This window comes from Sphaeramia orbicularis, chromosome 24 (assembly GCF_902148855.1).
Source record: "Sphaeramia orbicularis chromosome 24, fSphaOr1.1, whole genome shotgun sequence".
Classification (NCBI taxonomy): Eukaryota; Metazoa; Chordata; class Actinopteri; order Kurtiformes; family Apogonidae; genus Sphaeramia; species Sphaeramia orbicularis.
The window spans coordinates 15045237-15072136 of record NC_043979.1 but is presented as its reverse complement, the minus strand read 5'-3'; the positions used below and the strand labels follow the sequence as shown (position 1 = coordinate 15072136).

The 26900-nt window shown below is 39.2% G+C and overlaps 1 protein-coding gene across 6 annotated transcripts in view; it reads left to right on the top strand.

Moving 5' to 3' along the window:
• nrxn3b (neurexin 3b) overlaps positions 1-26900 on the top strand; it is a 355069-nt gene that overhangs the window by 289559 nt on the left and 38610 nt on the right. For 5 of the 6 annotated variants that reach the window (XM_030127828.1, XM_030127826.1, XM_030127827.1 and 2 more), the window contains 2 exons: positions 12890-13061; positions 26622-26711. In XM_030127828.1, coding sequence (XP_029983688.1) covers positions 12890-13061; positions 26622-26711 — 262 coding nt within the window. The remainder of the gene's footprint in view (positions 1-12889; positions 13062-26621; positions 26712-26900) is intronic. The other variant, XM_030127829.1, reaches the window with a different exon arrangement.

Here is a 26900-nt window from a genome sequence, read left to right as displayed (position 1 = left end):
TTTCATTCACTGTGCTGTTTGTGTCAGAATTTACAATAATGTAAATGAACGTTGCAATGTATGTTGCTGTGGTATGTTGCTGTGTTATTGCAGTTGCGCTCAAATGTAATTTACTGCAGTACTATAAAATATGCAGCTTATGTTTAGGATTTGGCAGTGTTTAAAGGTATAACATGTAACATTTGTGTTCGCTCATATGCTTATGCTGTATTTTGTTACAGTCTGTGCTGGATGCTGGTTGTTGGTTGCTTGATGATGATAGAGCCATTCCAGATAGGCATGAAGAACTTGGGAGTGACGATAAGAGAAAAAAAACAAAACAAAACAGCTCTACACTCCTACACTGAAATACATCTACAAGCTATTATCATGGAAGCAAAACATTTGTTAGCTTAGAATTGGAGTTGGCTAAGGTCCACACCCAGCACAAAACAGACTTCAATAGTAACTTCACGTAAGCATACAAGTAGGTGGAAATCTTATATACTGAATGTTTTTTAGGCACAGTATCTAAGGCAGGTGTCTCAAACATGCGGCCCAGGGGCCTAGCCCACCAAAAGGTCCAATCTGGCCCGCGGGATGAATTTGCAAAGTGCAAAAATTATACTGAAGATATTAACAGTTGAGGGTGTCATACTCATTTTAGTTCAGGTTTCACATTCAGACCAATATGATCTAAAGTAAAATAATGACATTATAACCTATATATAGTGACAACTCTATTTTTCTAGGTTCAAATGAACTAGTTTTGCATTTGGAGTCAAAAAAATCCACCACCAGTGGTGAAAAAAGCCCTGATGAAGACCAGAGGTCGCAACACATTGGCTGTATTTTAAAAGATTGCCATGGAGTAATAAAGGTATTTTATATTTACACAAATCCTACAGTGGGCCTAAGAATATATTTTGAAATCTTGCATGTGTATGCAGATTTTTTTGACTCCAAATAAAAGACACACCACAAGTTTCCAAAGAGCACCTGTGGATAATGACCAAGAAGACCCAGCAGCACTTCCACCTTGTTGATTTAGAACTAGTTTTGTGCTTTTGAACCAGAACTAGTCCAGTTGAGCCTCGAAGAACTACCAAGAACAATGACCTTGGCAAATCTTTTAGTTCCAAACTCCAAATTTTACCAATATTCTGTCTGTTACCACATGTTTGTGTAACATTGTGTGTTATGCACATGTATAAATGATAAGTTGAGGCATAGTATTGTTAAAACTACACATATTTTTCTCGAAAATTTCAGTTTTTTCAGGTTATTCACATGTTTTTTGTGAAAGGATAGTTTGTAAATGTAAATATTTTCATTTTTTATTGCACTAAAACAAAGAGGAAAAAGTTGTCACTATTTATAGGTTATGATGCTATTACTTTAGTGGTCCAGCCCACTTGAGATCCAGTTGGGCTGAATGCGGCCCCAGGAAGAAATGAGTTTGACACCCCTGATTCAAGGTCTATGTATGTTTACATGGAGGGTGTGTTATGCTGGACAGGCTTATTAAGTTAACAGCAGCGGTTATTGTACACTGTTAACCTTGTAGAAGAGCAGAGGGGCACTGAGGTATACACATCCCATCTATCCATTTAGACGGTATATGTAGCAGTGTGACTTCGAGCCAAAGGTTGACCCCTGTTAATTTTGAGATGAAATCTCAAGAAAAGTGTGACTGAATAGCTTTAAATTTCAGGGAAACGTGCCCTTGAATTGAATGATGAACTGAAAAAATGTAGGTGGATGAAAGTCAAGGTCACTGTGATGACACATCTGACTATTCTTACTCACATAATGTCTAAGGGCCACCTAGGGGGAGTCATTTGTTATTATTTATCATTATTAGGGTTTGGTAGTCAAATGTCAAAGGTCAAGGCCACTTTCATGTCACAGAACAGATTTTGGCCATAATGAGTCAGACTGAACTCATGGTTTATGCTGTGGAAAATTTGATCCAACTCCCTTTCATTGAAATCATTGTATAGAATATTTTCTATAATGTCAGGAAAGTGACTCATTTTTAAAGTAAATAAAAATCTACTCACATTAAAAATAAATATAGAAACACATCTAAAATTTCCAGGTCAAATCATCCTTATTTTCTGGCTTGCATCTCACAAAAAGTACAGAGATGCACTTCAACACAGAGCCTTCATCCCAGTGTTTGATGAGTGTAGGTTCACTCTAGTATCTATAGATAAAGGCTAGGTTTTTACACAGCTGAGGGTCATCTTGGAACCAATCACTTCCTATCGCTTCCTATGATATGTAAATTTTATTACGTATGTTTTCGATTGGACTTTTATAGAAGAAAATAATAAACAATGGTCTAATTCTTTACAGTAGATAAAAATCAGTACAGGATGTAGCCTCTGTGGGTTCTTTTAGGGACAATGACTTAACTCAGACAGTGCAGCTTGGGACACAGGCAGTAAAGTATGGTAGTGATGATTAGGATCAGTGCAGTGTCAGTACTCCGGGTTCCAAAAGGCTGAAAGTGATAGTATAGAGCTGGAGAGGACTCTGCGGTAACATTGATAAATGTTTTCACCAGGCTGTCCGCCATTAGTGTCAGGGCAAGTTACAGCCACAAGAGCGGACAAACAGGAAATAGAGAAAGAGTGGGTGTAAATAATTGATAAGGCTGACCCTGCGCGATTCATATTCTGCGGCAGAGGATCAAAGAGCGAGGCTCAGAGTTTGACATTGAGCCCTTGCGCAGGAGTCAAAGCCATTACCTTCCCCGGCAAACGTTGCTGCTTGTGTTTATATTAAAAATGCAATGGCTCTTCTTCAGTTCCTCAGGTTGGACTAACAGTGGTTGGCACTCCTGGGCATTAACCCACTGGCTAATGGACTCTCTGGTATTACCCATGCAATTACCTATAGTAGCACTAAGTAAAGCGAGGTGGAAGCCATTTTGTTCTTGTCCATTCAATGAAGCTGTTCCCGACCCTCTCAGGTGTAAAATATAGTCTGTTTTAAACCTCTGGGTTCTTTTAGGTGTGATCAATATTTCAGAGGCACCAGGCCTCTGCGTCTTGTATCCTCCCACATCACCCTCTCACAACAGCTCTGCAGCCGATTATGAATGTCTGACTGAGCGTTTGAGCAAATTAATGATTAATGGAGTTTCACAGTTTTCAGAGGAATGTTTATTTGAGTAGTGCATTAAAGGCTGTCACCGTACGAAGCCCTGAACATTGAAGCCACTGCAGTCACTGCTTCTGGTATGAAAAAGTAAAGCCATGTCTGCTGTGTTTTATTCAATGAACTGTGCATATTGTCTAAATGAGTGTCTTTTTATGGTTCCCCTCAGCCTGCGCAACTTCTTCTGCATCACTGCAAGGCGCTACATAGACATCAATTGTGTTTTATTCATGACATTAAAATATATATGTCCTCTCCTCCTTTTTTATTTTTATTGTAAAGCTGCAGGAGAAAAAAGTGGAGAAAATGCTGATATTTGAAAATGCGCAGCTTCCTTCCTATTGGTCTAAAACAGAAGACGAAATATAAATACAGATGAACTGACTTTGTTTCATGCTGTTATGAAAAAGCCAAGGCACTTTTCCAAGCTTTCATGTCAATATTAGAGGAATAGAATATTGTCAAGGTCACATCTGATTGAATCTGATCAGTGATCAGTAGTTACAGCTGTCAGTCTTGTAGTTTACCCCCTACCTATCTGGGATTAGACAAAATCTGCATCACTGGAGAGGTTTTCTATCTGGAAACAAGAGTAGATGAAGAAGTGTTATGTTCTCTCAGACCAGTAACTATGGGACTTTGAACCAGTGATACTAAAAACCCAATACATTTGTTTAAGAGTAATAAATTAACATAAACTCAAACTGGAAAAACTGTGTAAATATTAATTGTTCACAGAAAAGATATTTTGTTCTGCTGGATTTTAACAGCATTATTTAACTTTTAATTGGTAAGATTCAAATTAGCAAAGATACCAAGTCTGCAAAGATGTGATTAAAAATGACTCAGATATTTATTAATATTTAAACCAAAGCATATTTTTTTTTAACCACAGCCAAAGTGCTTTTATTACCTTAACTCAAACACCTACATCCGCTTCTCTTATCTCCTCCCTGTTGAAAAAGGCAATACACACATTACATTTCAAAACATAATTGGGTTTGCAGTTTACTTGCATATGATCAATGCTGAGATCCAGGGTCTACAGATGTTTTTGTTTTGTTTTTTTCACTCTAGCTGTCAAAAGGTTATTTCCTAATGGTTTGCTTGTATGTGTTGTGTTTAATAGGACTGATCCATTTAATTTACTGCAGAGATAGAGACACGCTTTCTGTAATTAGAGCTTTCATTTTCATAAACAACATTACACAATTTCAAGACCACAACAAATATCCCCATCCCTTGTCTAGCCCCGGGGCTTGTCATACTATCAGTACATGAAGAAACGGCCACGGTGCGAAAAGGCCACCAAATACACAAGCCCGTCCCTTTGGCAAATTCCTGACTTTCTAGAGCTTGACGCGCACGGGAATAGACAGCTACAAATCACTGCGCCGTCTATGAGTTATCTCTGTCAATTACTGACGATAAATGGCTTTGGCACTGTGAAGGCCAGGTGCATCAATCCACCGCACCTCATGTTGTCCAAGCTTCTCCAGTCTATTGATTCCACTTCCATGATCCAGTTTTGATGGGCCCTGACCGCAAAAGCTAACTTGAGCGCTGATGTCAGATGAAAGGGTGGATATGTAACCCAAACTCCCACCAAGGGACATGTTCACATTCTTGATATCAGATCTTCCTCCTCCCCATTTGAGACTTAATATAGATCCACTGGAGTCATCCCACTACAACTACTCTGTGCCCGTACCAGATTTCAATCAAGGTTTGATTGCAACGCTATACCTTTTGTGTGTCGGGGGGTGGGGGTGGGGACTCCCACTTTAATAACATTCTCTGACCTTAAAGTGCTTTCAATGCACATCTTCTTGCAGGGAGCGAAAGCATAACCACATACATTTATCCATTTCATTTTCCATAAGTCTTTTGTCAGCTTTTTTTCTCCCCAGCAGAGCTAAACGTGCTAATTCGACCCATCTTAGCTCCATAAAATAGCTTTCAGATGTATGTATCTGTCTGTGCCTGTGGCTTAGCAGAATGGCCATTCAGCGAGTCGGGGATGGGGTCTATTGTGATCAGTTTGTCCCCTGTACGGCAGCTGTCTGCTAAGGGTCTTGATGGGCTGTCTGCAAGATCACCCACCACCGCTTTGAGTGATTCTCTCTCTTTCACTCTGCCCGGGGCGCTCCATGTGTTGCAGGCATTGATCGGCACTGAATTGGATTGCGGCGGGCCTGATTACTGATGTCAGTGTGTGTCGGGTCACATGGGACCACTGAAGCTCCTCGTGCCGAGCTCAGGGCAGCTCACAGTGGAGGAGGTGGGCTGAGGAGGAGGAGGGGGGGGGGGGGGGGGGCTTCATTTATCAGTCTTAGTTACACAGAGCACGAACACAACATGCCCACACATACTGTACACTTAAGTGACGCACAGACAATCCCTATTCCATTGCCAGTAAAACAGCCGGCATGCATGATTACTGTTAAATAGAAGGAGTGGGAGCATGTGATAGTGCTTTTACACATGTTACCAATGAATTACCACTCTGCCTTCTGTATTTTGATATTTATTTAGTCAGTGTTTTCTCTGAATTTAATGGAGTGCTGATTGAATGACCATGTGTTGCTCCAAAGACACAAATTCATGACAGAATAGATACCCTTCTATGTACTGTTACATTAGTCAACTTGTATTATTTTAACTGGGTTACATACCAGTGAAATTGTTCATGTACTGTCATAATGCAATGTACCTAAAGTAACATTATAATGCTTTGATAGGCAACAAATTATATAATACTAGCGCACTGACCCGTGTGGATCCATGGGTTCTAGACGTGGTAGTTTTTATGCTGTTGTGTATTCGTGCATGCTGTACCGCTGTTGTCTGGCAGTCACCGCCAAAGCGTTCTGGGCATAGCAATGTGATTATAAGGCTATTGTATTCCAAAATTACTAATAACTGCCAAAATATTGGTCCTATCAACTTGTGGTTTTCGCTAGTCTGTTCTTTTACCAAAAATACATAAGTATGACAAACTGCAGCAGTCCTCTCTTTCTGGATTTTGTGTGAATCCCAAGACACACATACACGCACACAGAGGCCACTTACCTTTTATCATATAGATGGCCCTCATTGTGTTTTGTATTGAAATTAAAAGTAACAGAAAAGAATACATTCATAATTATTGAAAGGGCCTTACATCATTACTGTATGACTTCATCACATTCACATTACTTGATGACTTGACTAAGTTTACTGATATAACACACAGATTAGGAAGAAATAGAAAGGCCCTCATTTTGTTTTGTATTGACATCGACATGGACCAGACTTTAACACAGGACTGAATGTGATGGTTTATTGTGACTCACTGCCGTCCTGCGTCCGAATCCGCTGAACTCCGGTCCTTCGGATCGGAGTCTGCGCAAAATGGTCTGTCACCAGCAACCGGGCCACAGTAAGAACCAGACTGACCTTGTTAGTGTGCGATCACAGCCAGACCCAGTTCATTTTGTCGTGTCCCGGTGGTTCTATTGATCCAGATCCATTTGCAGCTGTGAATGGACTCCTCCACAAGCCACCTGTACGCCCATTGTAATCTGAAAAACAACTAATAACTCCAAAATTATTGGTCATATCAATAAGCTGTTTTCGCCTGTCTGATCCTTGACCCATAATACATAAGTACTCCAAAAGGCAAAGGCTAGCTCTGTCCAGTTTATATCAGTTATAAAGCAGACACACATACACATGCACACACACACAGAGGCCACTTGGCTCTTATAATACAGATGGTGCACTGCTAAAAGCGTAATGGAGTGCTGTCTTTACATCCTCACAACTTTGTAACACAACAGTACAATTAATGTTTTGTTTTCAAAAGGAAAGACCCTTAAAGTTTCTGGCATTACTATTTATTTTTCAGCTCTGTTTATTTTTTCATGCATCCTGATTCAGTCACATATTTTCTCATGTTGTGGGGCCAAGCAAACGTTCTATTATATACTTAACTGTATATGCAATGCAGTTAAGATGTTTTTATATGTTGTATTATATGTAAACTTGACAGTAGAATAAGCTACAAACCTACAAAGCTCAGTCATGTCTTATATTTGCATATGTTGCATGTAACTGAATGAATGTGGGTCGTCTCTCGCTTGTTACTATGAATGTATATTAGGACTTGCTCTATTGATGCACTCTACAAGTGTATGGAAATACAGTGCTTTTTTTGTCTGACAAAAAGGGTGAGAATCCAGCATTTTTTTCCATCAAGGCTAACAAGCTGGTATGCACCGTGCAATTTGCTAAGTAGGTAGTTGCTCTGTAGGCATTTTGACCAGAAAGCATTCAACTTTAAAATAACACTTCAAGGTGTTTCTACAAGTTAGAAATGGAGTGTTTTGATGTGAAAAGCAGCGGTTTTCCTGACAAACACTGCACTGCACAACAACACTGTGGTCTGCTTTGTCCTCTATGAATGTGAATTAAACCTTGAATGTCCAGGACAGAAATACCTTCCTGTCCTGGCTGTGTGTCAGCTCCATCCTCCAATGTTGAGTGGGGACAAGTAGGTCACTGTGGTGCAGAAATGCTTCATGGGAAATTAGTAATGCTTTTGAAATTTTCCAGCAAATGCTACAAAAATAAAAAGCTAATCCCTTTAATTTATCTATTGATTTCATTATTATTCTGTTTGCCATAACTGTAAGTAAAGTTATTCTACAGTGAAGCTACTGTTACTCACCTTTTGTACTCTAACTATGAGACACATTCCATATTTTATACTATTCTGCCACAGTGAAAACAGATTGTTTGCCACAAGGTTACACTGTGACTTTGTATGTGTGTGTGTGTGTGTGTACATATATCTGTTTGAATGCAAGTGTGCAAGTTTGGAAGTGATTCTCCGCGCTTCATTTGTTTACGCCTGGAATAGTGGCCATCATCTTTTCCACTAAGAGAACAATAGCCATTTTTCCCCTTTGCTCAGGAGACAATGAAGTGCCTTCCCGCCTCGCGAGCGACAGGCCAATAAAAAACGTAATTGGATCTGTCAATCCAACATTGCTGCAGCACGAGGGTGGGCAGGCAGGTGGGTGGGTGGGCGGCAGAGGCAGAGGAGGGTAGCTGGACAACAAGAGTAGCGCAGAAGAAGTAGGAGAGTATGGAGAGGGAGCCTGAGCGTGGCTTTGCAAAGCACTAGAACACATAGTCGCCTGTGTGCACACCGCCCTGAGGCACTCAGCAACGGTTACAGAGGTGTACAATTGTTGTGTTTTGTTGTTTGTTTGTACCAGGGCCAGGGGGGGTGACGATCTGTCTTTGTTTGTAGGTATTAGTGGGTCGGTGATGTGGCTTTGATGCGACTACACAGGAGAGCCGAGGCTGCCAGAGCCTCTGAAGGTCACGGTGGATGTACTCGTGCTGATGTGTCTGTCTGTGCTTTGTATGCGCTCGGGCCGTCAGACATGTTGTTTTTTTCATACCAGAGAAAGGTCCTGTCATTAGTCAGGGGGGCTAGGATGCTTTAGTAGTATTTTTCACGGTACAACACACACACTGAACATCACCTTGTCACATTAAATCATCAGCACATTCGCATGCAGACTGTGTAGGTGCATGCCTTATGTATATTTGCTGCCAAATAAGCAGCGTGCATGCCCGTACACTTGTGGACGTATACTTTTACTTCATGCGTTTTTCTGTTGCTGTAAGTTTTAATGACAACTACTTAAATTAAGAGCCCATTTACAGCCTCTCTGACTGAGATGTTAAGTGCGCATCCAGATATCATGCTCGTCTGCCTCCCACTCTAAGCTCTCCCTCGGCTTTCAGGAGATGGCTTTCTCATGTCTTCAGTGACATTCCTTTTCCATTATTATCCAAGATAGAAATGGTTACAGAAGAAACTGTTATTTCTTGCATTGTGGCCTCAAGCATGTTCTATTGTTGCTCTATATACACCTTGGTAACTAAGTACATTCCCACTGGTAACCAAGTACATTGACAGGTATTTAATCAGGTATTTGATCACAGGGTTGAACTGTTTGTACTTTATTTGAGCCATTCCATTTACTCCAGTTACTTTGTATTTCATATTCTACTACATTTATTAGTTAAAGAGATCATATTTTGCTAAACCCACTTTTATTAGTCTTTGGTACATTTATTTTTGTATTTGAACCCTAATAGTTCATCAAGTTTGAATTTGAACCCTCCAGGTGCTGCAAAGCTATCTTTATATTCATTTTGGCAAAAGTCGAGTAGATTTCTACAACCCGTTTTAATTCCTTCTTAATTTGTTATGTTTTATAAATAGTTATGTCATGACATTTGCACATATAAGGTCAAGACTTCTGATGAACATTTCTCTGAGTACACCATAGTTGTTTATCAGCAGCAGCGGTTGTAGTCCATACTGAAAATATGTCCAAACTTGGAGCCGATTACAGAAAATGTTCAGATGTTGGTTGTATTAACGAATACAAGTGGCTGAATGGGACAGAGCAGCACAGTCAAAAACCTGGAAGGGGGTGGGGTCATGTGCATTTAAAGGGCCAGCGTTCAAAACAACCTTTCTCGTGTTATTACTCAGAAATAGGGTTAGATGGACCTGTGGAGTTGAGTTAATGAAGAATTCAGACCCAAACGTAGCATTTACAGTTTATGTAGACCACAGGGAAATGTTTTAAAATGCATAATTCCATTTAAAAAAGCAAAATATCACTCCTTTAAAATACTTTTGAGGTAAATATTTGACACAAGCTTTTGAAATGTAATGTATTGTTAAAGATTAATCCAGAGAGTTCAAGCTTTTGGGTTCTGACGTCTTACAAGAAAGTAGTTTGTCATTGGGTTCATATGTATCCGAGTTAAGCTGCCTATGCTGCATTTATATGTATGTATTTCTATGTTCTTTGGTATTTGCTTATACTTTCACTCCACTACATTCATTTGACAGCTTTATCCACTAGTTACTTTTAATAAGCAACTTTTACACAGTAAATAATGAGAAAAGTTTTAAAAATACAATGCATTGTTGAATATTAACTCAGTGTTTTCCTTCCTTTTAGACTTCTGGCATCATGTGCATATTAATTTACTTCAAGATTTATGAGCAAAGCTAACCCAAAATAAATATTTGCAAAACAATCATTATAATCTAACACAATCTCAAATGTCTTATTCTCAAAACAGGATCAATGAGACCATACAGCTGAATATAAGATTCCAAGTCTTGGTTAGATCAGGGGATTTTTCAATGTATTTCAGATCCCCACCATAGCAGCGCCATCAAGTTTTCCTTTTCGTTTCCAATAAAAATTCAAAATATCCAACATCTCATCAAAAATGAAAGATTACAGAAAAAGTTCCAAAACAGATTTGTGTTTCAGGGCTTTCTTCCCTCTCTCCTCTCCCATTAATCATGTGACGATCCCTCAGATTTATTGGTGTCCCTATTTTTAAAACTAGAAATAAAGTAGTTCACACTCGCTCTATCTGCAGCAGCTCAGACAGTAACATACTGTGACGACGCTGACGCTTCACCATTAATGACCTATTGTATGAATCAACCTGGTACAAAATTCCACTGCTGTTACTTATTTACTTTTATTTAAGTAACATTTTTCATGCAGGAATTTTACTTGTAATGGAGTATTTCTGCATTTTTGTACTGGTACTTTTACTTCAGTAAAGGGTCTAATTTGTTTTACCCCCACTGTGCATCTTTTTTATGAATAAACAAACAAAGATTCAAGTGTACAGTATAAGAATGAGACATACATATGGTCTTGGCACATTAAAGGACTTACTGAAGAATCTATATTATGCACCAACACTGGATGGTTTCCTTGCACACTAAATCATTTTACGACGTACTGGGGACAACTCTCCACTTCCTTATAAACTAAAAGAAAGATTACCTCTCCCGCAGAGGTACTGTACATTAAATTAAGACCAAAATATACTCTTGCCCCCTTGCACTTAAAAAAATGCAAAGAAACAAAAAATGGGATCTTAATTTAGAGAAATGAAAAGAGAGCTGTCTGGTTTCTATGGCGCTTTTCTAGGTGCTCTACTTAAAAAAGTAGAAAGAAAGGAACAAACTTGATTTTAAAGTTAATATTAGTCTCTTATTGATCTCTTATGTATTTCTTTTTGGTGTTTTATAAATAAAGCAAAAATGCACAGTGAACTAACTCAGCAAAATGTGTGTGCCACTGATCAAAAAGTGTATGGATGTGGAAAGATGTTGCTTTTTTTTTTTTTTTTTTTTTTTTCTTTAGGCGGTGAGGTGCTTGTGTAATAATGTGGTGGTGTAGTACCCTAATGTTCTCTGAGTTAGAAGAAGTAAAAACGTGATCGACTGTTGGCCTTATTAACTGCTCCTCCATAGTTCTGAGAGCCTTTAGCATTAAATAGAGGTCAGCGAGTTGAAGTGTTAGTTTAAGCGCTAGTTTTACAACGCTTTGCACTGCTGAGCATTGTTAACTTCAGTTTGACATTATCAAGGTGTGTACTGTAACAGTCAGCCATGCAGGGCCCGTGTCTCAGCTGATCAATTAACAAAATGTGTCTGCCCCTGTGCGAGCCTTCCTAATTTTGGTTTTGTTATGAGAAACGGTCCCTCTGCTCGAGGCTTCCAAAGTAGGTAATTACACAGAGAGATTCCCTGTGGGGGATTAAAACAAATGACACAGAAAACACATTGCCACTCACTCAAGCCCTGCCTCTGCTCTAACACCCTTTGCCTGTAACGCCTACACGCATATGAATACACGAGTAGTCACAATAAAATACATCGGCAGCTCATGGAAATCACTGGGGTCGAGGGGAGTGGAGGCACGGGATGATGGGAAGACATCACGATTTATGGACATGGTATAACTGGTTTAGCATTAGGACCTAAACAAAACATATGGTATTCATACAGTGTATAAGGACCGCAGCAGAAAAGGCATCTGTCCTGCCAGTTTCACAGTGACAGGCTGCAGGGAGCATTACTCATCATTACAATCTCTGCTGGCAGCCTATTTTCATCACATTACAGTGGTATAATGAAGCGTAGCGTGCTAGCGTCCTCAGGTTCTCTGACTAGTTCACCATTAGCACAAGCCGAGGGCATTCATCCAAGTCACTTTATTGAACTTTTTACAGTTAGTTTATTGTATAATTAATTCATTACTGCAAAACAACGGGTGAAATCATCTGTTTCATGTCACTTTATATTTTGAAATTCATCTAGATTTAACCCTAGATTTGTTTACTATCAGGATTCATACTGTCTGGAATTTAAGATTATAGATTTCTTCTGATTTATTATTACTGATTTTTTTTTTTTTATGTTGGTTAAGTTTCATGAGTGTGTGATTTGATTTATTTTTATTATAAGGACTTTTGTCACTTTTCACCCACAATTTTTCTGGTATTATTTAAGAAAGCCTAGTTTTAAAGAAGGTCAAAACAAGATGAAAGAACACCAATATGATTTAGAAAAAAAACATTGTTTATTATAGGTCTAATATTGGACTTATGGACCATACAATGCAAATCAACAAGGAAACTGAAAATGACACTGATTTTGCTACAGTTGTGTTTTGCTTTACTTGTCATTTTCTTTACTTTTCATGTTTTTCTAAACTCTTTTTTTTATTCCAGTTAATTTATTACTTTTTCATGGTTCATTTTAATTTTGTTTTTAGTGTCTGTTAACCTTGCTCGACTCAGACCTCTAACTCCTCCCCGCACTTTCTCTCTTTCTGCCTTTTTGCAGGAACAAGGCAAAGTAGGAGTGACATTCAATATCGGGACAGTGGACATCAGTGTTAAGGAGACCACCACAGCAGTAAACGATGGCAAATACCATTTGGTTCGATTCACCAGAAACGGGGGCAACGCCACCTTACAGGTTGACAACTGGCCAGTAAATGAGCATTTCCCCTCAGGTACCGCCATTTTATGTCCTCTGTCTGATGCGTTTTTACAGCAAATGGAGTAAAACCACAGTTTGTAAAGCACTGGACATCACCTATTTGTTTAATATAAGGGCATCACCAAGGAGGGAAATTGACATTTAAAGCCTCACTTCTAATTGTTGCTCTCACTAATGACATTTACATTCACAAAATATTCAGCTTTTTTCTTAACCTTATTCTAGAAAAGACAACATTTTGAAGCACTTTGCATTGTTGGAGGATGTGACTAATATTTCTGTTTACGTTCAGCCATCTATACCCCTGATTACGATGCCTCAATGTGTGGTTAAATACATTGAAATTATGGATGCATTGTAAAAATCTGGGCCAATAACAGCAATTTGGCTACTGACATATGCCAGTGCAGCCAGTAATGCAATCGTATTTGCTGATAGACAGATGACAGCCAAAAAAACAAAAAAAAACAAAAATAAAACAAAAAAAAATGGCCGCTTCTGGTTTTCAGCCAATGTATTAGTGCATCCCTATTAAAATGATGACAAAGTGGCTCAATGTTATATTTCTGCACATCCAAAAACCAACTGATACCCATTTATAATATTTAAAAGTAAGTGTTTTTCTTCTTTGTTTATTTAGTCGTGTTCTGCTAGAATCATACAGCGTTGCACAAGGATTGTCTTTCTCCTCCCTTCTGCTATTTGTGCATTATCACTTTGAAAATCTCCCTCGTTATTTAGAAAAGCAACATCCAAGCTGCATCTACAAGTTGAAAATGACAAGTTATGACAAGGACATACATCTTTTTATGAGCCTTTTTCTTATGTAGGGATCCAGTCATATTAATGCTACAATGCGCATTAAAACTTCTCTTATGACTTTGTTTAGCAAATGCAGTGTCACAGCACCTGCACTCAGCACTGGCAAAGTGCTAACAAAGTGTGAAAATAGGTCTGTGAGACCAATGTACACACAAACAGCTGTGGCTGACAGTCGTGGTAAAACTGCAGTAAAAACATTCTATATGTGCTAAATACATGTCCAAACAAATCCTCCTAAAAATTGGAATAACATCAGTGTGCCCCACATGTCTTAAAAAGGCACAATTCAGAGTAGCCAAAGAGAATATGCTGTTTACGTGACCTCATTTAATAGTGGTGAGTGAGTGTTTTGTTGTTCCCATACCCAGAGAGCAAACTAAAGGACATACAGTCACTTTAGTTGGCCCACACTAAGCTCCTGTGGTACACCATGCCTCAAACAAAAACCTCCCTCCTTTCATGCCCTCACACCTGACTCCACAGGAGAGGAACAAACCGAGCTAGAATCTATTGTCTTGCAAGAGGCATTAACTGTGCAACATCTGGCCAGTCCATTTCAGAAAAGGGATTGAAAGGCACCAAGAGGCATTCGGTCAGTGGGCAAGCAAAGGGAGGACGATAGAGGTAGAAACCAAGGGTGGCCTGCTGGCCAGATAAAGCTGCTGCCTGCCTGTATCTCTCATTCCCAGGTCAGAAGAAGCAGCACAGCCGCAGAATACAAATAGGGTCATCAAACAGAGCCCACTCCGTTTGGCGGCTCAGGTACCGCCTTCATTTGGAACAGAGATGTGCTGCCGCTTAAAGAAAGAGAAAAAGAAAGAAGGAAGGAGGAAATTCATTCCTGCTTCTATGAAACTGAGTTGGCATTCGTGGTCTTTGGTATCTGTGTCTTCATGCCAGCTGGCTTAGGAGAGGCCACCTTTGTTGTTTCGTGCACTGTTACCCACGCCTCGGTTTCACTTAGTCAAACAGTGCAGACACACAGGGAAGCAACGTGGGCGCAAAGTGACAGTTTAGGCAAGAAGACTTTGGAATGACAAACAATAATAGGAACTTCATCGATCTCTGAGGGAAAACTGCACCATAGCATGAAGACGTAATTAGATGGAAACAGTTGTAGATGTAATAGACAAAGATTAAAGCGCTGTATGTGATTTCTGCCACTAGGGGTCTTTCAATTAAAACAATAGTAAGCTATGTAGTTTGATGATACTGGGTGGTACCATTGGATCATGGGAGTTGTTTCCACCAAGTAACCCCAGGCTAAAATCATGATTACAGATGAGGCAATGTAATAAAATTACATTCACATTCATGTTCATCTTCTATAATTTAATTCCAATGAAATAGCAGCGAGTAATGTTAACTAAAGAAATGCTAAATATTAACATTAGATAACTCGACGTATTCCAGTGGTAAGTTGGCCATTAATATTACACATAGATTACACACAGTCCTCATTAGCTTGGTAGTTTTTATAAGCCACTGGCTGAATGTCATAGAAAACTATAAATATAGTTATGTCAATTATACACACTATAATTGCATGACTAACTTACAGTTATCAGTCTGTTACATTTTATCTGACTTTTACTGTTTTGTACTACAAGGGAAATGACACTATTCACTTTTTAATGAAGTAGGCTCATTATGGTGACTGAATAAAATTAGCATTTTCTTTGAATTTGTTGGAAACATTGGATATAATATAGGGATTAAAGTTCTCCGTCAAATGGAAAAATTGAGGGGGGAAAAAAGTCATATTGAAGTAACTTCCCCACGTGTTTCGCGGAGTCCAGTCGGCACCGCGATCCTGTCCTGGGTCTGCTGTCCTGGGTCTGTCCTGGATCTGCTGTCCTGAATCTGCAGGTGTGTAACACAGGCATGCCACGCACAGGGGGCTGATAGCTTTAACAGTGATGATAATACGATGACTTCTTTATTTTTATGTCGGGAGGAGAGATTGATGACTATTTCTCTTTGGAAGGAAACGCTGCTCATTCTGTGCCTCAGAAACACATGGACAAGTTCAGCTTTACCGAAGTTCAGCCTCCAGACGCTAACTTTAGTTTAGTGTTAACAAGTAGCTTTCATTATGAAAGAACCACAGCGAAAAGGGAAGAAGACAGAACTGATCTATGGACCTTCATGTTTGGGTTAATAGCTTATCTCCTCTTGCCGGTATATGACTAGTGTGTGTGGTTGTGTGTATGTGCCCTTCCCGTGCGTGCGGCTGTGCGCTCCGCGGCCTTACGCGGTTACGCGCCCGACTGCATAAGTGCTTTATTTTGACCCGTTTAGCATCTTATTTCTGTCTGTGTGGTACAGTACGAAGTGCCAAAAAGCAGAAAAAATTAAAGATTAGTTGGTTAGGGTTACATTTACACAGACATTTTCCCCAAAATTCATGTGCAGTTGGAGTTGGAGTTATGTTTTAGGAGTTCCTAAATTGTTAAATAAAAAGTTTTTCACTCATTTTTTGCAGTAAGGTTTTCTTCTAGTTATTTTCACTTGCTTCAAAGGTTTTCATACCCTTTAAAATTAACCAGAGAGCACCAAAATTGACATGAAGCTTTAAAAATTTTCTGGGGGAGGACCCCCAGACCCCCCACCAATACCACTCATGACATTTTTTCTATCCATGTTACTGATCTTCTACACCTTCACACTCTCCCATTCAGTGTGTTTTACAGTATTGCAAATTTGACTATATAAACTTGTACGCTATAGTAGTATTGTATTGCATCATTTTTAATAGTGGCCAATGATTTTGACCAGAAGAAAATTTTCAGTCAGATGAAAAATTTTTGCTTTAATCCCTGATATAATATAAGTGCACAAGTCATCAGCATAAATACAAAACATAAGCTTTGTTGTTTTTAGATATTGTGGAACAGTTGGATGCCAAACCTTTAACCCTTTTACCCCTTAGCGTAAAATGGTCCACCTGGAGTTTTATTTTTCTTATTTTGACCATAAAAATGTCAGAAAATATGTCCAGAAATGTCAATATTTAGCAGTTATTTACAATTTGCTACATGTTTTAATAATAACTGTAATGACAGTTTAAACAGTCAGTGGTTCACATCATGAAATGAACGAATAAACTAAAAAAAAAAAAAAATGTGTCAAGGAATTCAACTGTGCTTCACATGGCAAAATTTCGTTTTCACCCCCAAATATCACACAAAATGCTGATGCTCTCCAGTGCTGAGGAGCAAACAAATAGGAGTTGATCTCTTTCACTTTGCAGCCCTATGTATCAGCAGCCCTACAGCGTGCTCCTCGCCGCACGCCTTCACAGAGGACAGGGCAGCATCCTCTCCTGGCGTGACCTGGCACACTGTTTTGGTTTGGTTCAATGCCAGCGCAGGTGATGTTAATCCCTTCTGTCTCTGGCTTTCTTTTGCCGTTGGCTGTCTTTCGCTTTTCTTTGACCAGATAAAGTTAGACGGGTTTCATAACTGCGTTTCAGCCACACTCACGTAGGCAAATACTGAGAAACTCCATAACGTGTGGCAGACATATGAAAACAAATCACATCGCTGCCATATGCATGTACAACCTCGCATATGCACAAACACTCTTTGAAGGAACTGAATGACTAATAGAACTCTGTCTGATGTTAATGGGTGGTAATTACCTCCAGGAACTAAGTAATGTAATTGCCTGTGTCTGTTTGTTTATTTGCCTGACTATCAGCAGGATTGCGCAAATACTGCACTAAATTTCATAAACTTTATCGCTCTGTGTAATATTTGGAGATAGGCCGTTTGATTGAATTGCAGGAGTACAGGTCCTTGGCGGAGGTATGCTCTCTACTGAGTGCCCTTTCTAGTTTCACATTGCAATTTACCCCCTACCGCCTTCATAATTATCTCAAAAGTACCTTTGGTATCAGTATTCAATGGTGGTTTTCAGCATTTTCTATCAATAAGTATGTCAATATCACTGATCCAGAGCAGAACCCATTCAAAGATCACTGCTAAACAGCTCTCGGGTTTGCCTCTCACTTTAAACAATGCACAACATCGAGAACTCAAGCTTTTTATCTTTGAATTCCTTCCAAGTTATCCCATTGAGGTTTGTTCCCCTTTCTGCGCGCCTGTCATTGTCTTGGAATGGAGTTGAGGTCGGAGGGGGATCGAATGCGTCGTAATTTCTTTTTCTCTTCGGCACAGGTAATTTGCAGGACACTCAGTGATAGTAATTCAGCGATGATTGATTTTTTTTTTTTTTTTTTTTTCAATCCCTCCCTCCCTTGTAAAGGTGTTGTCATCTCATGAGTAATTACATGTTAGGGTGCAGACTCATCGACTGCTTTCACACACTCGTAGTGCTTAACTTGAAGGCAGCAAGCCGCCACAAGGCTCTCAGGTCGTTCAATAAACAGTTACCGGATCTGGGCATGCCCTCTCTCTCCTGCTAGACAATAGTTGAGGACAAAGGTGTTGCTGGATTGCTTGTCAGTAAAAGCTCCTGGCAAAATAGCTTGGGGCGTGTTCATTGGACATCTCATCATCAGTGTTTGCAAAGTTTTCCCGCAAAAGTATAGAGATGTTAAACACTTTGTATGGCACTATGTTTTATTGCACAGGACCTTGGTTTGAGGTAGTAAATGTCACATTTTTATCCAGATTTTTGACATTTTAGCTGCTTTCCTGTCATTCCTTGCAGTTCTAATAATACTCCATCAATATCCTTTTCACACATGCACATGCAATTGTCAGCTTCATTTCTGGCTAAACATTTGATGTGGTAACAATCTGACTTGGACATACGTAGTAACATTTCTATATCACTTATCAGATGAAAAATGGGATGCAAACCCTGCCTGCAGACTCGGACAAATTTTGCATTCACAAAACCACATAAGTATAAATACACACCTTCACTGACCCAATTGTTAGCAGACTCTGAAAAGCACACAAGTAATGGGTGTTCATCAGTTCTTTCATTAAAGTGGTACTGATTGAAAGTAGATGATTCAATAGTAGTTCCTGGACTGAAAACTTTAGTCATGTAATAATTCAATGCTATTTAAAATACAACACAAACAAATGTTAATTGACTCACACAAATATACTGAGTAATCATACCACTTTCATATTATTGTTTGTGTAATTTGATAGATTTTTGATGGGTTTATTTTTGATGTTTGGGGTTTACATAGTATACCCTCCATAGTTTAGTTCTCTAGTTTATTTGTTTTTTTGTTTTTTTTTTTAATTTCCTGGCAGAATGGTTGCGCAATGGGGAAATAATCAATGCAAAGGTGCTATGACCAGTCATTTATTGTTTTCTATTTTAACGTGATAACCGATGAAGGACATTTATTCAGATAAGAATTTGACACTGAAAATAAGGAAGGAGCAGGACTAGATAAACTTTAGCTTCTTTCTGTTTCTTCTCAAACTGTATTATGAACTGATACATATGTACATTTCTGTTAAATTTATTATATTGCATTACTTTTCTGTGATTATTGACCGTTAATGGGTGCATATGTCATTGATTTCTTGCTTTTTTTGTTTTTATTGTTAAGAGACAAACTAAACTAAAAGCCATTAAATCAGCATTTACCTTATCAGGATAATATACACCAGTGAGTTGGTGATGGTTGGACAAGTTTTTTTGTTAATACTTTATCTAGATGCATGAAAATCTAGAGTTTCAATTATATCCTCATTCAATTTACTTTTGTACCAAGCTTCAACCATTGGTGAATTATTTACACTAGCATTAACCATATCCTATAAATGTTTGGTGCACAGGGTAATAAACCTATTCAGTTATTTGGATAAACAACCAGAATAGATCATTTTCACATCGAATTAGACTATGATAAAAAGTACTACTGAAATCTACTGAATCATAAAAACACCATTGTCTAGTGGTTGTCAGTGGTGACACTGTCAGAAATAACAGGATGCAGTGCATTTCTAGTATTGCAGCAGTACATGATGAAATTGTTACAAAAATGTATGAGTGGATTCAGTGGGATGAGTGTCCCATCACGCTCCAGATGGTCATTAAGTCTTCAAAGTTTCAATACCCATCAGACGAGCACGACAATAGTCCACAAACTACGATGACAGCGTTTTAAACTAACCACGGTGCTCTCTCCTCTTCTCCTTCTGTCAAATCACACGTGAACTGCGAGTTTTCTGTAAATGTTCTCTCTTGTCTGGGTGAAGGCATGAGGAACACTGACGTAAAAGTGAATTAGTGACTCTATCTGAATGGCAGAAAGCTGTCACCAACTGATGGATCTGATGGGGGCTACATTATATCAGTAACTATATGAATTACTCAGAAATCTGTCAGATTAAGCAAGAAGAACTAGTACTGAGATGGGTCAAAAAGGGTATTCGAAGTCTCTCTGACAGGACATTTTAGAGACAATTTGACAGATTAGTGTGGCTAAACGACCCACATTTTTACTTTTAAATTAATTTTTGCTTTAGTTGGACCGTAAGGGATTATCCAAAACAAGGAGCTACTTTATATTGAAATAAATGTCGGAATGGCAATCAATTAAAGTTCGCTCTCTGAATGGACATTACTATGTTTTGACCCGGATGATCAAACTGTTGTGGTCACACCACGAAAACAAAGGTAAAATGGTGGCTGAAATGATATAACTACATTTCCCATGACCTGTTTGCCCATTCAATACATGAAGACACAATAAACTCTTTACCAGTCTTGCAAAACACTCATAAATTAGTTTTTCTGAATTGAAATTATAAATGTCCATTTACAACTAGAATCATTCCTCATCAATCCTTGTATGATTAAGCCCTTGTGCATAAATTTATCTATTTATTTGCCTTTAAAACAATCTACAATGCTGCTTTACAAAGCACAATTTGTCATTTTTAATCCTGAAAATATGAAGAAAGGGATTGCGTCATAATCTGAGTCTTCTATACAACAATAGACCCACACTCCTCCCATAGAACAGCCCAGTCCCATCAGGCCTCAGTATTTCGTGTTTTTAGTGTGTGTTTGCGTGTGGGCGTTGCGTGTATCTGTGCTTTGTCTCTTCCTTTCTCTAATTATTCTCCCCCTCCAACAGTGCCCCGACAGATCTCCATTCTTTTTTTGTCCCCAAATTTGCTTTTTATCCTCATTTCTCATCCTTTTCCAGTCGGTGTTCATCAGGGCTGTGCATCTCCCCTCCAATCCTGTGTACTTTTGTGACAGCCCACATTGCTGCAGGGGCTCATCTTTGTTTAGTGAGAGGGTTCCAATTTCCTTATATAACACTCTGAAATCCCCACATTCTTTGATTGTGGATTACATGATCTTAATGCACGGGTTTGAATCAAAGAATTACTAGATTGAGTCACATAGAAATCATGCATCACACGTCGCTGGAACTGGCTCATGTTCAGGCCTTGTCTCAGATGAATGACCGGCGGCCTAACTACTCTCCTTGGGCTTGGGGAAATTATTTGTTCGGATGCCATCAGTTATGGTGTGTACAACAACAGACATGTGTTCACTTTCACATGTTTTTTTATTTTTATTTTTTTCAAGGTATTATGCTCACAATGTTACAATTCCCTCAACCTGAAGCGGGCACAATGAGCAGTAGTGTTTCAAAGTATCTGCCACTCTTTGTCTTGAAATGCAGGCAAAACAATTCCTCGGGAGCGAGATAAAACCCCACGCGTCCCCGGGGCCAAACACGATTAGCCCAATCTGAGACACAATCTCTGTCGGCCTCAGAACTCAGACTAAGCTGAGTGTAGAAGCCGCCGGTCTAATTCATCCTTTCAACGCCAGAATTTTGTGAGCGACCTGATAAATGATGAATTTACTCCCTGGCTTTGTCTGACGTCTGAGAGAGAATAGAAGGAGGGCAGAGGGAGAGCGAGCAGGAGAAACAGAGGGACACGGGTGAATAGAAAAGAAATGCAGCCGCTGAGGAATGCAGAAGCGTTTAATGGAGTAGATGACAGGAATAAGTTGATAAAAGAGGAAAAGAGCTGACATATAGACAGATAGATGGATCCAGAAGAAGAGAAAGGGAATGGGGGAGTGAGTGAAAAGTGGATAAATGATACCCGAAATGTGGCTGTAGCTGAAGAAGCCCGTTTTCAGCCGCGAAGAGCAAGGAGGGTTGATTGCATCGGAGTGAGACGGAGAGAAAGAGAATAGCAGGGAGCAGATGAAGGAGCAGAGCATAGCTGGATGGATCGTGGGCTGAAGAGAAAGAGGGAATAGAAGGAAACTTGGGGGAGATGGGGGAGACGGATGAAAAGCATGAGAGAGAGATGAGGGGAGACAGAGATGAAAGTAAGGTGTAGATTGGAAAGGAGGTGGGTGGTGCAGGATATTCATAACCAGAGGCTGCAGCAGCTATAGCTACAGAGTGGTGCTGTGGAATGATGATTTTTGGACAGGGCCGCAGTATATCAAATGTACTCATCATCCCCAAATGGAGCGGATGCCAGGAGCCTGTCACGGTAGCCATTTTCACAGTTTTGATGCGCGCTAAGCACTGGCCCTGTGATGGAACCCCAGTGAGTTTAGTCTGGCAAGCAAACTGCATAGGACGAGGCGACAAATCAGCAGATGACTGTCGCCGTGCCAGTGTTTGTGTTGACTGAATAGCTGCCACTAAAGGGGAAACATTTAGACATTGTTTTGGCGGGGAGAAAAGATAGTGAATTAGGGCTAAAAAGACGTACAAAAATAATACAAGGAAGAGCATTTTGCATGTCCGTGTTATAAGACGAGCTACAGTATAAGAAACACTGAGGTAATTTAAGTTGGTTATTTAAAGTAATGTACAATGGGTGAGCAAACATTTAATAATGTGAGTATTTAAAGCTGTAATATGTAACATTTCTCACTACAGCTGTAAAAAATTACTATTGTTGACTTGTGTATTTAGACTATATAAAATAGGCCTGTAACGGTACACAAAATTTTCGGTTCGGTACGTTTTCGGTTTTCAAAGCCACGGTTAGTTTTTTTTCGATTTGGTACGGGAAGAAAGAAAACCCCTCAAAATGTCTATTAATGCATTTATGAATGTTTTAACATTTTTCCCCCAATTTTTGGAGACAATAGAATATAGAAAAACAGGAATAAGATAATTCTGCTGCTATAAATCAAATCGAAAATAAAATAAATTAATAATATTACTAAATGTATGTGGAACATTAGTATTGCACTTTTCCCTCAAAGGTAGTTTCGAACAAACAAGAAAAATCTAATTACAGTTCTGTCAGTTCACGTTCTGCATAAAAATAATGTAAAAATTCCACATGAAGTGCAACATTAACAAGAGGACAAACTGGTATTCTGTTTAAACAAACTGAAGAGAAACTTTAACAATACAATGAACCAAATTATTTATTTTAGGACAGAGAACAAACTGTTTAGGATGCTGTGTGTATTTGTGTGTGCCTGTGTGCATGGCGGATTTCTTTCTTTTTTTTTTTTTTGTTTTTGACAAAAGTGAAACTTTACATACTTTCAACATTCTATTTATTCCTCTATTATACAGCGTGCGTGATAGACAGGCAGACAGACAGACAGACAGACAGAGCTAGTGTAAGTGTTTTAGAACTACCATAGTTCCTAGGGGCCAAACAACGTCTGTCTTATTAACGTCTCTTTCCTCATTGTTGTCTTTCACCTGAACCCGAACTGATCCAAACTGGACTGGACTGATGGTGGAGGGTCTTCAGTCTCTTCCTTCCAGGTTCACATCATATTTGTTGGTTTTTTTAACCTTATATCAACTGCTATTTCGTGTTTTGGTTCAATGTGTGCTCCTTTATTAGGTCCATGTGAAACCTGTGCGGATTTAAAGTTCCGCATCGAACGACGTCTTTCATTCCTTTTTTTTTTCTTCTCATCATACTGTGCCGTTTTGGTACAGCTGTGTACCGAACTGAACAGGTGTGTACCGAAACGGTTCGGTTCGGTACGTGTACCGTTACAGGCCTAATATCAAATAGTTCAAAGTTCAAATTAATTCAGTGTTCAGACCAATTTTATTCAGTTCGCTGTTGGAGGCATAATATACCCTTTACTGATGTTAACATTTAGAGGTTCTGTGTGTAATATTTGGTAACATCTATATTGTATCGCACTGCTGTTTCCCCACAGTGGCCGCTAAGAATCTACAAGTCCCCCATCACAGTCTGTGTTTGTTTTCTGGGCGCATTCAGACATGATAGATGATGATAATGTAGTTTACCACTGGATGCTTTCTGTCATGAGACACAAAAAAGAAGAGTGTTAGTTCTGAGTAATAGAGACATGGTGACCCAATATGGCAACCTACTTCCTCTGTAGATATAAAAGACTTGTTCAAAGGTAATGAGAACACAACAGTTCTCATTTTTGTATAATTATACATGAAGTAAATCCTGTAGAATTCCCCCAATCCTTTCACACTGGACTGACAACATTATATCCAATTATTTTATGCTATGGTAATACACAATATGAATAAAACTTAGATTAGTTATATTGTCTGTAAACATTTATGTATAACTTATCAGCACTGGCAGTGATAACATGTAGTAGTTGGCTTCATCAACTATGTTTTTCATTGTTGTGATTGAGTGATAGCATAGCTGCAGAAATTCCATACTGTGTTTATAGATTTGAGGTGAAAATGGGTCTCTGTAAGAGTGAGAGAATTCCAGACTAGTTTCAGTGTTTTCTTCTCTGTTTCACTGAAAGGTTGATGAAATATCTGTGTAAAACGGAAAAAAAAAACACAAATCCTTCAAGGCAAAGTGATTTAATAACAAACAATAGTGCTTTTATTGGCAAGGTCATCTATTCTTAAGTCACCTTTAGAAATTGAATATCAAATTGACAAACTAGAGAGATTTTTCTCATTAGTTGGACAATTAGCTTGTGGTGTATTCATTACAGGGGGACTGTCACCTCATTAATCACCTAGAACAATGTAAGAGCTATACCTGAGTCCACGCCATTAGCATTGCATTGCGAGCCCACGTCGCCTACTGCAGACATGAGTTCCAGCTAAATAACAGTCTGAGAATGCATTAAAAAAAGCAAACTGTGGAAGAAACTGGATGGTGAAAATACAGTGTTGGTCTTTCCTCCAACACTCCCAACACTTCTAACCTTTCTGTCTGTCCCCCCGGTTTCACATACAATCATCATGCTTCCCTCTGTGGCCCTTGTCCAGAGGAGAGTGTATTTGGCCAGCCCCCGAAACCCGCTCGAGATCAAAGAAATGGGGAGGGCATCCTGCTAGTAGCTGATTAACCTGCTGGCACGCTGCAGACACAGTCCTTTAGCTCCTTGAGCTCCCTCGCAGCCATATCCACACTCCTTCCCAGCTGGCTGTAAACTGAGCATTTGGCTGTTTTTCCTCTGAATAGTAAAGGTGGAAGGGGACGATATAAAGATAGGGCAGAAAGGGGAGAACTGTATGTTTTACCTGATAAATGCTTAAGAAGAAGTTTAAGGTAACGGAAGAGAATTCAGTCCTGTTGTTTTTTTCTCAGCAGGTGAAAATGGGTCTAAAAATAAACATGATATCATGGCTGAAACCAGTGTGGCCATTCCACAAGTCGGCTGAATCCCTCCGAGCATGACTGTGCATGACTTTTTTATGATCAGTCATCTGACAGGATTCCAGCAACTGAAATAGAGCTGTATTCTCAATTATAAAGCCTGGCCTTTCACATGAAGCGACATCATACCAGTGCCTAAACACCATCCCACCCGGGGAGCCAGTGACATCACAGGGCTGTTCATAAACCTATACAGGCTTCACACTGTTTGTCATACCTCAAAGTGTTTGAAGACAGAGCTTTACGTCTCAATTCTCAGTGTCGACACATTCGCCGAGCCTTTCTGAGGGAATGCCTCTGTGATTGTCAGAAAAAAATATTTCATCCTGGCTCACGCACAAAAAAAAAAAAAAAAAATCATATCATGCCAGAAATAATACCAAGTACACTCGTGAGATTGCCCCGTAAAGGCGGTCTATTATCTTTAATTCCCATATACCTGGAGCATGTTAGCCACAGTCTCACAAGAGGCGAAATGTGGCAGCTGGGGTAGCGCTTTTTACCCAAAAGGCCTCCCACCATGTCAGTAATGATCTCATTTGTATGCATTGTCCTCCTCAAATCTGTGTCACTGTGGGACTTCCCAGCCCCAATAGGTCTGTGCTACTTCAAATTACCTCTTCCTCCCTCCATGCAAAAACTGCTAGCTTTTTTTCTTTTTTTTTTTTTCAAATAAGCTAGTAAAGCAAATCATTCCTTGGCCCTTGAAATGTAAAAGCAGGTGGTGTCCAGTGGGAGAATTAGTGCACATAAATTACCTCCAATTTGCTTGAGAGAAAGGCAGTTAATGCATGTCTACTTCTGTAGTCACATGATATCCCATTCTGTTTGAATTATGCCATAATGACTATATCATAAGAGTTATGTACACTGTATTTTTTGTGCTTTTCCTTCACATGTAACCTTCTCTTTCAGGTTATTTATGCCTTTGGAGATGTGTTGTGCTTTTAATCCATGGATATTTTTGCTATATAGTGGTGTGGAGTGTGCTGTTTAAATATGCATTTTAAAATTTCACCTAAAGCTACTTGAAAAACCGAATCATAAAGCTTTTATAAATATTTCTAAACAAAGATAAACTCACTATAAACCACTGTATAAATGTGTGATGTCTGTTGCTGTTGCCGTCTGTTTCAAGATGTTTGTTAAACTCTCAAACTTTAAAGGCAACAGCGACATTGAGCGCTATCAAATGGCAAATAAGAAAATCCCGTTCAAATATACCCGGCCAGTAGAAGATTGGCTTCAGGAGAAAGGTAAATCTTTATCAAACTTCTAGAATGTTTACCTTTTATTTTCTGTCATTTCATCGGCTTGTTCCCTTCAACCTTTGAGAATGAATAACCATCCCTTAAACCCTTTAAAAAACTACTTTTAAAAAAAAAAGCGCTGTTCTGTTCTTCTCTCCTTAATTTTTTATTTTCTTTTTTTTTCTTCAATCCCCC